The following is a 12,603-nucleotide window of genomic DNA, read 5'->3' as shown; positions in this document are numbered from 1 at the left end:
ACTCCCCTAGTGCACCTTCCTTACGTACTACGAAGACTGAGCAGACACCACACCCAGTTGTGTCTTAATAGAGTAATGCTCTGGAGATCTTTATATGAGGTAAGTATTAATGGATCGATTGATTGCAGGCTCTCTCTAAGAAAAGATGCAAATTAATATTGCTTTGCAGGATAAAGGAAGGGAAGAGTTAACAGAAAAATTCTCTTCTTCTCTATATAAGGGAAAAGTCAACAGATCAAAATAAATCAATGGAGCAGTGCTCCAAATGTCTTCTTAGCAGTGAAAGCTCAAGGGAGCAGGCTCTCTGAATAGAAGCTTGTTATGAAATGATGTTCTGTAGTTAGTAATGGAGTTAGGTGACACTCTACTGCCCTCCAATGAAAGAGACTCAAACACACAGACATCATCCCATAGGAGTCTTTTATTAACGTATAGAAAATGCATTAAAAAAAGGATCTATACATCAGCTAACAGCATCCAGGACTAGCGATAGAAGTTTAAAGAGGGCAGTTAACCCTTATATAGGGACCTCTCTCAGGAGTCTTATATATGGCAGTTAGTACCCGCTTCCCAAAACCCTTCTGCACATGAAAGTAATCATTCATTATAGGTGTTGGGATATATCAATGGGTAATAACTTCTGGGATTATGCAAATATTACCACAACTAATGTAGTGCCTCATCACCAAGATTTTATAACCAGTCTACTTAACCTGAGGGAGAATGTTATTACTGAGACCAAAGAGGACACAATGGTGAGTGGTGGGAAATGGGGACACAAAAACAAACAACACAAAAAACAAACAACACAAGAGATTTGGGTATTGATAGGAAGGGCAATTGGAAGTCCCAGGATCATCCTTATTAAACCCCTAGGCTGTAAGGCAAGAAGGCAACTTTGTGCCTTATTGACCAATTCAAGTAACTGGTGACAATCCAACATCTTATGTTTCTGTACAGAGATTCTGGGCCGATACTATGGATGCTGGCAGGGAAGGGGTTTATGGGTCCTGGGTTGCTGTGGCTTCAGTGCTACTTGGGTAAGGAAGCCCCCTCCCTTTGCAGTAGTCATTTAACTATACAAAGGGAACTCCATTGTTCAAAAGGATTTGGAGCTGCAATAGGGAGAGAGGCTAGAGTTTGGCACACCACATGTTAGAGAGCCCATTATTCCCCAGACAGCAGAGCATATTAGAGCTCTTGGGCAGTAACAGGGCAAGGGGGTTGCTGGTTCCACAGAGGGCTATTTAAAAAGGAGTTAATACTGCACCAAACCAATTTGGAGAAGGTAGAGACCCGAGCTGGGCAGGTGAGGATAGGACAGTGCTGGATAGGGGAGGAGAAGACAGGTCAGTGCTGGACAAGGGAGAAGATGAGTCAGCGCTGCACAAGGGAGGAAAGGATGAACAGAGAATGAAAGGTAAGTGCTGGATAAGTGGGGAGCAGTACGATTTTGAAGGAATAGTGCTAGGTATGGGACTGTTGTAGAAGGACTTTGCTGGACCAGAGTGTGTTGCAGGAAGTTAATGTTGTACAGATGAGTGTTAGGAGGTCAGTTTCAGCCAGATGAGTGGTAGCAGGTCAGTGCTGTATAGCTGTGTGGGAGAAGGTCGATGTTGCACAGGTACGTGTGGGAGGAGGTCAGTTCTGGAAAGGTGTGTGTGGGAAAAGGTAATTGCTGAATAATAGGTGTGTTTAGGAGGTCATGTGTATGTTGTGGAAGAGGGCAGTGCTAGACAGATTTGTGTGGAGGAGCTCTGTGCAGGGCAGGTGTGGTGAGCTCAGAGCTTGAGGGACCTCCTTTTCATGGTGCGGTGATTATATGGCCTCATCTTCATCTCCACAAATGGGATGGAAAACTCATGACCCTTCCAGTGATACCAGTTTATTCCCTAGGGAAGAAAGAACAAGATAGAGATAGAAAAGCAGAGAGAGAGAGGAAGAAAGAAAAGAAAAAGAGATAAGAAGAAGAAACATGTAGACAAAAAAAATGAATGTATCATAATTATTTTGGTGGTCTCTCTCTATAAGCATTCACAACGGCAGTACAACCCTAGCCAGTTTTTACAGGGTTGAGGACATGGGCACTGGGAGTTTTACAAGAGCTTCGGTTTGGTTCATTTTAATAACAAATCCTAATTTCCACCACAAATACAGTACAATTGACCTCTTCACTGACGGGCATGCAATGCTTGTGCAGAAGAACGAGTTAATGGCCCCTCCAGCGCCAATGCTACAGAATTGGAGTATAACCTCATAAGTCCGGTGACTCTATGCTTTCGAACCCCAGACCAGCCTCCCTCTTACCTGGCTGTGTCTGGACTCTCCGTACTTGCCATTCAGGTTGGTGCGGTGGCAGTTCTTAAACCACCACGCTCCTTTATACGACAGGGCACAGTTTGTAACGGCCACATCATTGTCTCTGTCCTTGGTAGAGAAAGGGCGTCCCTGGTGGTAGGTGAGGGAATCCCCTGCAGGAAACCAGATACCCCCAGTTTAGTAGACAGACATGGATCATTTCACAACAGCACAACGACTGCATTACATTTTGCAGTAATTAGTGGCACAGAAACTTATAACTGATTCATTCAGTGTTCAATGTTAAAGTGTTAAATTGTGCAATGTTAAAATATGAATGTGTTCAACTCCTTCAATGTTAAGGAGCCTTTTAAAACTCTCAACTACAATACTACAGTACGTGTTCTTTAAAACTCATTGTACAATTTCAATGCAATGAAAGTCCTGGATCAGAGGATCAGCTGGAAATCTCTTTGGTCCTTTTTTGTATTTTAAAGCAACAAATAAATATACAAGACAATGGACAGACTTGCTCAAACTGTTAGAGGAAAAATAGGGTGCTACCCAGGATTGAGTTTACAGAGGCGCTGGATTAATGCAACACATAGAAAGAGTAGAGAGAATAATCCTTTTAGATAGGAGCACACCTATAAATGAATGATGTAAATCTACTGATTCGGAACTATTCACAGCCAGTTAAGCTCAGATGGGCACACCTATACCCTGAAACTTCAAGCAGACACTTACTGTGATGGACATATATGATACCTTTGAAAATATAGAGTATCGGTGATGGATAAAGATGACTGTGATTAAAAGGGGGTAGTTTAATAACAAATATGATGTATGTATGTATGTCTTTATTTATATAGCGCCATTAATGTACATAGCGCTTCAAAGTACTAATACACGTGGTAATCATATAAATAACAAATAACTACAAATAACAGATCATGGGAATAAGTGCATCAGACATAAAAGTAACATTGTGGAAGAGGAGTCCCTGCTCCAAAGAGCTTACAACCTACTGTAATTGGTGGGGAGAACGTACAAAGACAGTAGGAGGGCATCCAGGTAAGTGCATCTGCAGGGGGCCAAGCTTTATGTATCGTGTATAGTATTAGCCATGGTGCTACTCATATGCTTCTTTAAGCAAGTGTGTCTTAAGGTGGGTCTTAAAGGTGGATAGAGAGGGTGCTAGTCTGGTATTGAGGGAAAGGGCATTCCAGAGGTGTGGGGCAGCCAGTGAGAAACGTTTAAGGTCGGGAGAGGGCTTTAGATACAAAATGGGTAGAGAGAAGACATCCTTGAGCAGAATGCAGGAGTCGGGATGGTGCATAGCGAGAAATTAGGGCTGAGATGTAAGGAGGAGCAGAAAAGTGTAAAGCTTTAAAAATGACAAAATAATGATAAACATGAGCTGAGGGTCACAGGCATGGGCTAGACAGGTAGAGTCTAGATAAGTGGTAGGAAATACAGAGATCCACCGCTATAGTCGCTGTTGTGTCTTCGGATACATGGAGAACCAGGATAGAAAATAAGAAAGTACTTAGATGTAAATAAACAGACAACCCCTAATAAGAGTATCTGCAGATGAGCACAACATGATTGGCACATAATGCATACATATACCAGTGACTTTGTATCTATTATTAGGGTGTGCTGGATTTTCTTCAGTACTTTATAATGCATACATAGACAGCTATGTCAGTAGGTGCCCCACAAATAAGTGTACTGCTGGACTAATGTACAGTATGTAGTGCTCAAGGTGTTCTCTTGGAGGAGAGAGGGGGATAAACAAACTCCCTCAACTGGCTATATGCTGCCTGTCTATATTTAAGCAGTAAGGGCTGCATATAAGCACATACTGAAGCAGACCCTATTCCAGACAGACACCATGTTTAACCAAACCAAATACCTCTAGGCACACTCCGGATACTAAGTATTGGTCTACTGAGTCGTAGGTAATACAGAGATCTATCTCTATAGTCCTTGTTGTATTTTGGGGTACAAGGAGTAGCTGATGAGAAAATTGTATCTACTTAGATGTAAATATACAGACAACCCAAATAGAGTGTCTGCAGACGAACACTACAGGTTCAACACACAAAGCATACAGCTATATCAGCAGGTACCCCACACAGAGGTGTACAGGGATTAACTGCTAGACTAGTGTATGTAGTGCTAAAGTGATCTCTTGGATGTTGGGGAGGGAAGGGTTTAACAAACACCTTTAACTGGCTATGTGGTGCCTGTCTATACTTAAGTAGCAAGGGGTGTATATAAGCACATACTGGAGAAGACCCTATTACAGACAGACACCATACCTGTCCAAACCATGTCCCTTGTAGGCACAATCCGGATACTAAGTGTTTGGTCTACTGAGACTACTTTCAAAGGTATCATATATGTCCATCACAGTAAGGGGCCTATTCCAGTAGATTCGATAAGTGAATTATCGAGCATTTTGGGCACTTCTCGAATGAGTTTGCAAGTGTAACTATTCAGAAAGCTTCGACAACATGGAAAATTCTCTCGAGAAGTGCTTCTCCCCGATCGGTAGCGCTCCCGCACAGACAAATCGTGAGGGAGCTCAACAAATGCTCAAACTTCATTTTTTTTAAATATCGAGCAGTTCTAGTAGTTCCAAGATTCACATCGTGGCTGCAACTCGCAGGTTCTGATCTCACCACCTCAAGGTGAAGAATTTCTGAAGAAATGTTTTATTTTTACTGCATCGGATTGAAGCCGAGAGCCTCCGGAGCTGACACGCATTAATACCAGCTCTAGTGACCCCCTGCTTCCATCCGATGTAATGAACATACATTTACATGCAGCTTCATTATCTTGGTGGCTAACCGCTAAGGTAATGAAGGGGTTACATACCAGTGCCTGGTTTATTGGGGATAGAGGGGGTGGGTTAAGGTGGTATTTGGCCGTGGTGGGTATTTATGCCTATTGGGAGTGTTACAGGAGGAGTTAACCCCTTCATTACCTTAGCGGGTTCTACTGCTAAGGTAATGAAGGGGTTACCCCCTCCTGCTACCCACCCGGTAGGCATAAGCAATCACCATGGGCCAAATACTGCCTTCACCCACCCCCTCTACCCCCAATAAACATTAAAATACAATACAAACACCAATACTAGCCAATATACCCATTGATTGCCAATGATGTTACCTATGCCCTCAATGGGAGCAAAACCCCCAATAGCAATGAATGGGCACCCTACTACCAACCCCTCTACCCCCAACAACCCCCCCCCCCTAAAACATACATTACAGTAATGGGTAAAACGCCTATTATACAGATCTGGATAATAGTGTAAGGAATCGGGAACACGTCCTCTGCAGCGTGTTTCCTCCTTACCTGCTGCAGCGTGCTTCCCCGCTCTGTTTACAGAGCGTGCGCGCACCCGCAGCTCTTCACTCCGTGCCACGGAGCTTGGCTCACGTCTCTTCAATCAACAGAAGATCATGAACTACTGCGCATCAGGCTGATGAGGAGCATTGCATCATGGGTCAAGAGTTGGTGCCATAGTAGGATGATGAGGGTGATCCCGGCAAAGGTAAGAAACACATTAATTGTATTTTTTTCATTGTGTTTTATTTTTTAGGATGCCCATTGACTGCCAATGTGTTTATCTATGCCCCTTTCTGGGTATAGAGAAGCACAGTGACAATCAATGCTTTTTTGGCAAATGCTTGTTTTTATTTAATTGTTATGTATTGTATGTTTTGTTATTTTTTTTTTTTAGGTTGTCCATTCATTGCCATTGGGGCTATCCATGCCCATATTGTGGGCATGGTTTACCACAGTGACAATCATGGGTAGGGGTGGGGGTAATTGCCCCGGGGAGGTTGGTTAGGCCTCCCGGGTGGGTAGCGGGGGATGGAGGTTAACCCCTTAATTACCATTGTTGTTAGTAACGGCTAAGGTAATTAAGGGGTTAGTGGCCAGCAGTTAGTTTTTTTTAATTTTAATGTTGCTGTCCACGGAAGACGCAGAGGATGTGGAGGAAGATGAGGATGAGGATTTTAATGTTTTTTGGGGGTAGAGGGGGTGGGTGAAATGGGCGGGGCCTGTAACTCGGGAATCAGGAAGTCCCAGAGGCTGAAATTAATGCGGTTCAGCTCCGGAGGCCCCCTGCCACAATACTGTGTTATTAAAATCAAATAAAAACAGTGCGATTGCCTGTAAGAGCTATGCAGGGAGATGCAGCTCTCTCCATGCAGTTCTTACAGACTGCAGACCGATTACACGGGCAGAACGTAGAAAAAGGCTGAGATAAGGACACTGCTATCCCGAGCGGTATTGGCATTTTCCTATCTCACGGTTTCTGACTTGCGATAACTCTTTCTAAATACCGTGATAACACAAATGGCAGACCGTGAGGTAGGGTCATGCCAAACCGTTCGATTTAGCAGGGATAACATCGAATCTACTAGAATAGGCCCCTAAGTGTCTGTTTGAAGTTACAGGTTATAGGTGTGTCTATCCGAACTTAATTGGCTGTGGAGAGTTCCTAATCAGTAGATTTACATCTTTCACTTACAGGTGTACTCCTATCTAAAAGGATTATTCTCTCTACTCTTTCTATGTGTTGCAACAAAAAATATCTTAAAAAGTAAACACCATTTTTAGTGAATTGTCTGGGTGAGGGATTGCATCTTTAAGATCACAATGCACTGTACAATTCCCACCCATAATGGTCTGAAGTCTTAAGGTACGTTATGACCATTCCACTAATATATCTCACATGTAAGTTGGATTGGGCTGTGATTCCTCTAGCATTGAAGGGAAGAGGAACAACAAGATAAGAGTATACCTGCGGTGCCATTGTACTCCCCGATGCGCAGCTTGTACATACTGCGTGCGTCCCCCACAGAGAACGTGTTGTAATATGCATACACAGCCTCCTGTCCATCACGCATGTCAATCCTCATCTCATAGCGGCCCTGAGAGGTCAGCTGATGCAGGGTGTCCAGTCCTGTGGTGGGACGGCATTAAAACAGAAAAGTCAGATCATTGTGCTACCAACTTTTAAACAGGGGTGGTGATTATTGATGGCACTGTTAAAATAACACTTGACTATAGCTGATTCAGGGGTGACTGGTACAGTAGCTAGTTTTTTCTTCTTCTTGGTATTACCACTGAGCTTCCTCTTTATAGACTAATAACCAGATGACCTGCCTTCCCTTCTCTATCTCTTTCCTTGTATTCCTCCTTCATTGCATCTACAGCCCGTGGGGCCTATTACGGAACTCAAGGACCAAACCCTATTATACAGAACTCTGAACAATCCCTACAAGTGCATATACACACCCTATTATATTAGAACTTCGAACAATTACTACAAATTCAGGACAACCCCACTAAATGCATGAGAGCTAACAACTCTACATTGTGAATACCACTCATATCTTTAATTGGGTAGCTCCTGTAACTCTGTTCTTAATCCTAGCTTGGCTGGGCAAGATTCTTACTGCAATAGGCTTAAGCTTTAAGGATAATTGTGAAATAGTAAGAAGCAAGAAGTGACACATGACATTCAGTATGGCTACTACCAAGTTTGGGAACTTAGTACACACCCCTCTTTGTGTGTCTGCTTGTGTAATCATGGTATATTTCATATATGAAATTATGTGACTCAGCCTCACCCAGCCAAAACTCGTCCTCGAGGTTACCGAAGCCCACACCGTAATCTGCCCACTTGCGGAAGAAATCTGTCAGCCCGTTCTGACGTCTCTGAAACACCTTGAAGGACAAAAGTAGATTGCAGACTAGCACCCTGTAGCAAGAGGGGAGTGGAGTGATACATGAACAGCTGGATTAAAATAAACTGTGCCCTACAGATCTTTTTAAAGATCAGAGGGTAATAGAGCTCTGCAGGTCTCTGTAGCTGCACAGGGGTTAAGACGCTGTGCAGAAAAAAAGCAGGAGACCTTTTCTTTACAGCACTCTGTAGGGAAGAGATTAAGGCCCATATTTACTAAGTGGTGCTATGCCATAAAACACCTTCTGCCGCTGGAAGACACCTTACACTTCAACACTTGAATGGTCTGTAAGAGGTCTTCCAGTGCCAGAAGATGTCTTGTGGAACAGCACTGCTCAGTAAATATGGGCCTTTATGTGGTCCATTAAGTCAGGGGAGCGCAAACTTTTTCCCCTGCCCCCCGCTGCCGGCAGATCCCCTCTCTCCGCGCCCCTTCCCCCCCTCTTACCTCGGCTCCGACGTCAGCGTCATGATGTCCCGTTGCCATGGTAATGTGACATCACATGACCTTGCGGCGTCATTTTACGCCGCCTTGCCATGGCGACGCGTCTAAGAAGCCGCTGGAGCCACGGTAAGTGACGTGTACAGAGGCCTTCGCTGCTTCCCCGTCACTTAATATAAGTGCCTTCGGGAAGCGCGTGGGGCCCCTGTAAACCCTGCGACCCCCCGCAGTCAGTCTCGGGGGCATGCGCCCCCCAGTTTGCGCACCGCTGCATTAAGTAATACAAGTTATATGGGGGGGGGGGGGTTTAGGCTCTATATTTATAGCCTGCATGAGGTTCACAGCGTGGCTCAGTTTGATACAGTAAAAGCCAAACCCCACATTTGACATGCCAGAGGCATGGATAATGTTGGTCACATGTGTGTTGAAGGATTAAGGATCTCATGTTCTGCAGACCTCCAAAGCGTGGAAGAGAGCAATGCTGGGATACACTGCAGGACTCGAGCACTATAGCGGGTAATGGTAGCACGCACTGCAGGCGGCTGTAGTAGGGACATGATTCATTATGACAGATGCTGTGCATGCCCTGCAGCACAAAATAGGTTAATAGTGTGATTCTCTCCGAGGCCCCTATATAATAAGCAGTAAAATCACTTCCCAGGGCTGCAGAAGAGATCAACTCCATTTAAATGAATGGGACTACAGTGTTCTCCTGCACGGGGGGCGGGGGGAAGACTCTGCAGTACAGTATATTCAATAAATCTCTACAACAAAGATGGGTTTACGGATATGAAAGGACTAAAGACAAGCAAGTGGAAGGGACTCCTGATGGTATGACCTGGAAGTCTCTACAACAAGGAAAGGATTAATGATGTGATGCTCTGCCAGCGCCCCCCCCCCTCCCCTCCCAAACTCACGATCCAGCCTCCCCCGTCAGTTCTCATGTCACAGTACACTGGCACGCTCTGGCTCTGCTCCCCGTTGATATAGACGGTGTACACTCCACCCTGTGTGTCTCCATTCAGCAAGTGCTGGGCACAGTCTTGGGGATGGGAAAACACCCTCCCTCCTGTCCAGAGAAAGAGGGATAGAGGAACTATTAAAGCAGCGGTGACACTTTTGAAATAGTGTGAAGCAGGGGGTCTCCGGAGCTGAACCACATTGATTTCAGCTCTGGCGACCCCCTGGTTCCCGAGATACTTGCCCCTGTAGGGGGTGCTGTTGGCAGTTCCGGCTGGGCTATGTGGGGATATCAAAATGGTGGCTTTACATTTCATGCGGGACAACAGGAAGCCGTGACGTTATCCCTGGCGGCTTCCTATAGGCCAACATGGCCAGGACATTTAACCCTGCAGAGAGATCCAGGCACCCCCTTCCAAGGTAAATATCTATGGAAGCAGGGGGTCCACGGAGCTGAAATCAACACGGTTCAGCTCCAGAGACCCCCTGCTTACAACCTAGGGGGCGGGACATTTGTTTTAGGAGCAGGTTCTCCTTTATGAACAAGGCCCAGGGTCACAGAGCTTGGGGGATTGTGCAAGGTACACTTACGTTCAGATGGCACATGGATGTGATACCTGGGACCACTGGGGCAGGAGGGTTCTGGTACATACTGAGCAAATATTGAGATTAAGAGATCACCCACAATTCTTCTTATCTCCAAGAGAAAAGTTTCCACATGTAACAACTAAGCACCAACACTCTACATGAGTATTATACTTACCCAGGGGCACCATATATCTGCTGATTCCTGTAGGTGTCCCCCACCCCTGTATCAGCCGCCGATACTATACACGAGATGGCACGAATCTAGTGCATGCGCAGCTCATGTCCATAAGGTCTCTCTAAGGACGTTTAGAGCAGCGCACAAGACACATGCGCAGTATACAAACCACACTCTTGATAGGCTCTTTTGACACAGTACAAGTGCTTCACTGAGCTACCAGTACCGTAGAACATAGCATTGTCAGCACCTCTCTATTTATGTTTATTTAGGAGCAAGCACTCACCCATACATCTATAGGGAGCCACAAGATAGGCCCACAACACTTACAACATCACCAAGAACCACCAAGATGTGTCCCCCCAGTGTGGACACAGGTACAACACAAGTATAATATAGATCGCATACACCATTACTGACAGTATACACCAATCTGAGACTAAAGGGGAGTTTAAAAGCGATCACACTGTGTGTACTAACACCAGTACCTTACTATATGTACCCACCTCATACATAGACAAGGTGATGTGACGGACGATAAATATCTTGTTTGGCCAGGATACCTCATAGACCAGCACACTAGAGCTCAGTGTGATTTCTGGCGGAGTTCTAATAGACGTTAGCTGTCTATCTTTTATTTAAGTATATGGGACTCTACTATTTACTGTATACTGTTTTATCACACGCTTGCACAGCAATTTAATAAAGTTCACTACATTCACTACATCCACCCCTGACCGTCTATACTATAAAGGTCTGCGGTGCGCCTAAAAAGGGACTCTGTAGTGCACCTTCTTTGGTACACTTTTCTGGTCTTTAGTCAATATGACCCTAAAATCCAATTTTAGTGAATGAGATCTAATGTGTCTTTTAACACAGAAAAGGCCTGATTTAGAGTTATTATTGTGACAGTAGGGGCAATGCGGCTACTATAATAAAGGTTAAGCCTGGCCATTGCCCCTAACTGTCTGAAGGGATACTCAAGGGTTAACTCAGTATCCCTGTGTATAATGCGATTTAGTTTCGCTATGTCACTGTATAGGTTAGGATGAATATTTTTTTGATGTTGCCTTTGTTTGCAGGGCTGGTAATTCACGCAGACAGCCTTTGCACAAAGAGATAGGGTTCGGCTATCCAGAATGGGGAAGGTGGAGTGCTTCGGACATTGTTAGGAATGGGGAGGGGTGCTGACTCAGATCAGGGGGGAGGGGGGGGAAACAAGTGGTGCCATTGTTTAGTCCAGACTATGAGGAGCCTATCTCTGCGGGAGATATTGGGCTGGCTGTGGGAACCATTGCTGGTTATGACTCCTGTAGGAACGAATCTCATTGGCCAGTTTGAATGTTCCACTCCTCGTCAAGCCTATCTCTGTGGGCTGTCTTAGAGGCAAGGTTGCCTCCCACATCCTAGATTGGCTCATCACAGACGAGCCTCTGCTTGGTGATTGGTCCGTTGCAGCATCCGCAGATTACATAGGCTCCCCGTCTCCATAGAAAAGCATGGGAACCGCGGTGCCGACCAAAGAGCTGCCGACTTCAGTTCCACAGACTATTCTGGTCCTAGCGTAGTAGGTGTCATCCGAGGTTTGTGCCGGAGACACCGAAGCGAAGCTCATAGTGTAAACGAGCGGGTTATTTGAACTTGCTATAGTGCAAATAGCATCCAGGCACCACTCCAGTACCCAAAGCGGACGGAGAGTGGAAGCTGCCCGGGTAAGACTTGGAAGCGACGCCCGGCACCTAGTTGAGTTAGGATTCACCCCGTATTCCCTGTTTTGGATGAGTTTGTACCGAACTGTGTGAAGTGCTGTGTCTGTCGACTACGGTCGAAATAAACTTGTTTTATGTAACCTCCTGCTCTGTCTGGTGTCTGCGATCCCGGTGTGAAGTGCCCTGGTCTCCCATGACAATTGTTATTATCGCTTATTTGTAAAGTGCCAACATATGCCGCCACGTGGTACAGTGAGGGTACAGAGTGACATCAGTTAAATAAACAGAATGACATGCAAATACAAATAACGGCAAACAAGTTGTGTTAGAAACGCAAAAATAGCATTGACATAAAATCATGACACAATTATACGAGATGTGTGTAACAATGGTGCTTTTCAGCACGAAAGGTGTCTTATGAGGTAGCACTGCTTAGTAAATATGGCCCAGAGAGCATGGTACTGCTAAAGCTGGAGGGATACTGGACTGTCGCATCATATCACAGCAATGTGGTCTGATATAAGATTACAGAGGCAACTGGAGCTGGGCGACAACAGATGTGGGATAATCAACCTATCTCCACTGCCAGACAGGCCGGAAACACATCAATCAGGGTGTAATTAACTCCTTCCCTGCAGGGCTTTTTGGTCATTGC

At 45.1% G+C, this 12,603-nt stretch overlaps 1 protein-coding gene across 4 annotated transcripts in view; it reads right to left on the bottom strand.

Annotated features, from left to right (window-relative positions):
• Positions 1-401: 401 nt before the first annotated feature.
• TNR (tenascin R) overlaps positions 402-12,603 on the bottom strand; it is a 171,403-nt gene continuing 159,201 nt past the window's right edge. For all 4 annotated transcript variants that reach the window (XM_075616653.1, XM_075616652.1, XM_075616651.1 and 1 more), the window contains 5 exons: positions 9,434-9,585; positions 7,959-8,055; positions 7,127-7,288; positions 2,308-2,471; positions 402-1,892 (listed from right to left, as the gene is read on the bottom strand). In XM_075616653.1, the coding sequence (XP_075472768.1) occupies positions 1,782-1,892; positions 2,308-2,471; positions 7,127-7,288; positions 7,959-8,055; positions 9,434-9,585 (686 nt within the window). In that variant the 3' untranslated portion in view covers positions 402-1,781. The remainder of the gene's footprint in view (positions 1,893-2,307; positions 2,472-7,126; positions 7,289-7,958; positions 8,056-9,433; positions 9,586-12,603) is intronic.

This window comes from Ascaphus truei, chromosome 10, assembly GCF_040206685.1.
Source record: "Ascaphus truei isolate aAscTru1 chromosome 10, aAscTru1.hap1, whole genome shotgun sequence".
Taxonomy (NCBI): Eukaryota; Metazoa; Chordata; class Amphibia; order Anura; family Ascaphidae; genus Ascaphus; species Ascaphus truei.
The sequence above is the reverse complement of the archived record's forward strand: the minus strand, read 5'-3'. Positions and strand labels throughout refer to the sequence as shown.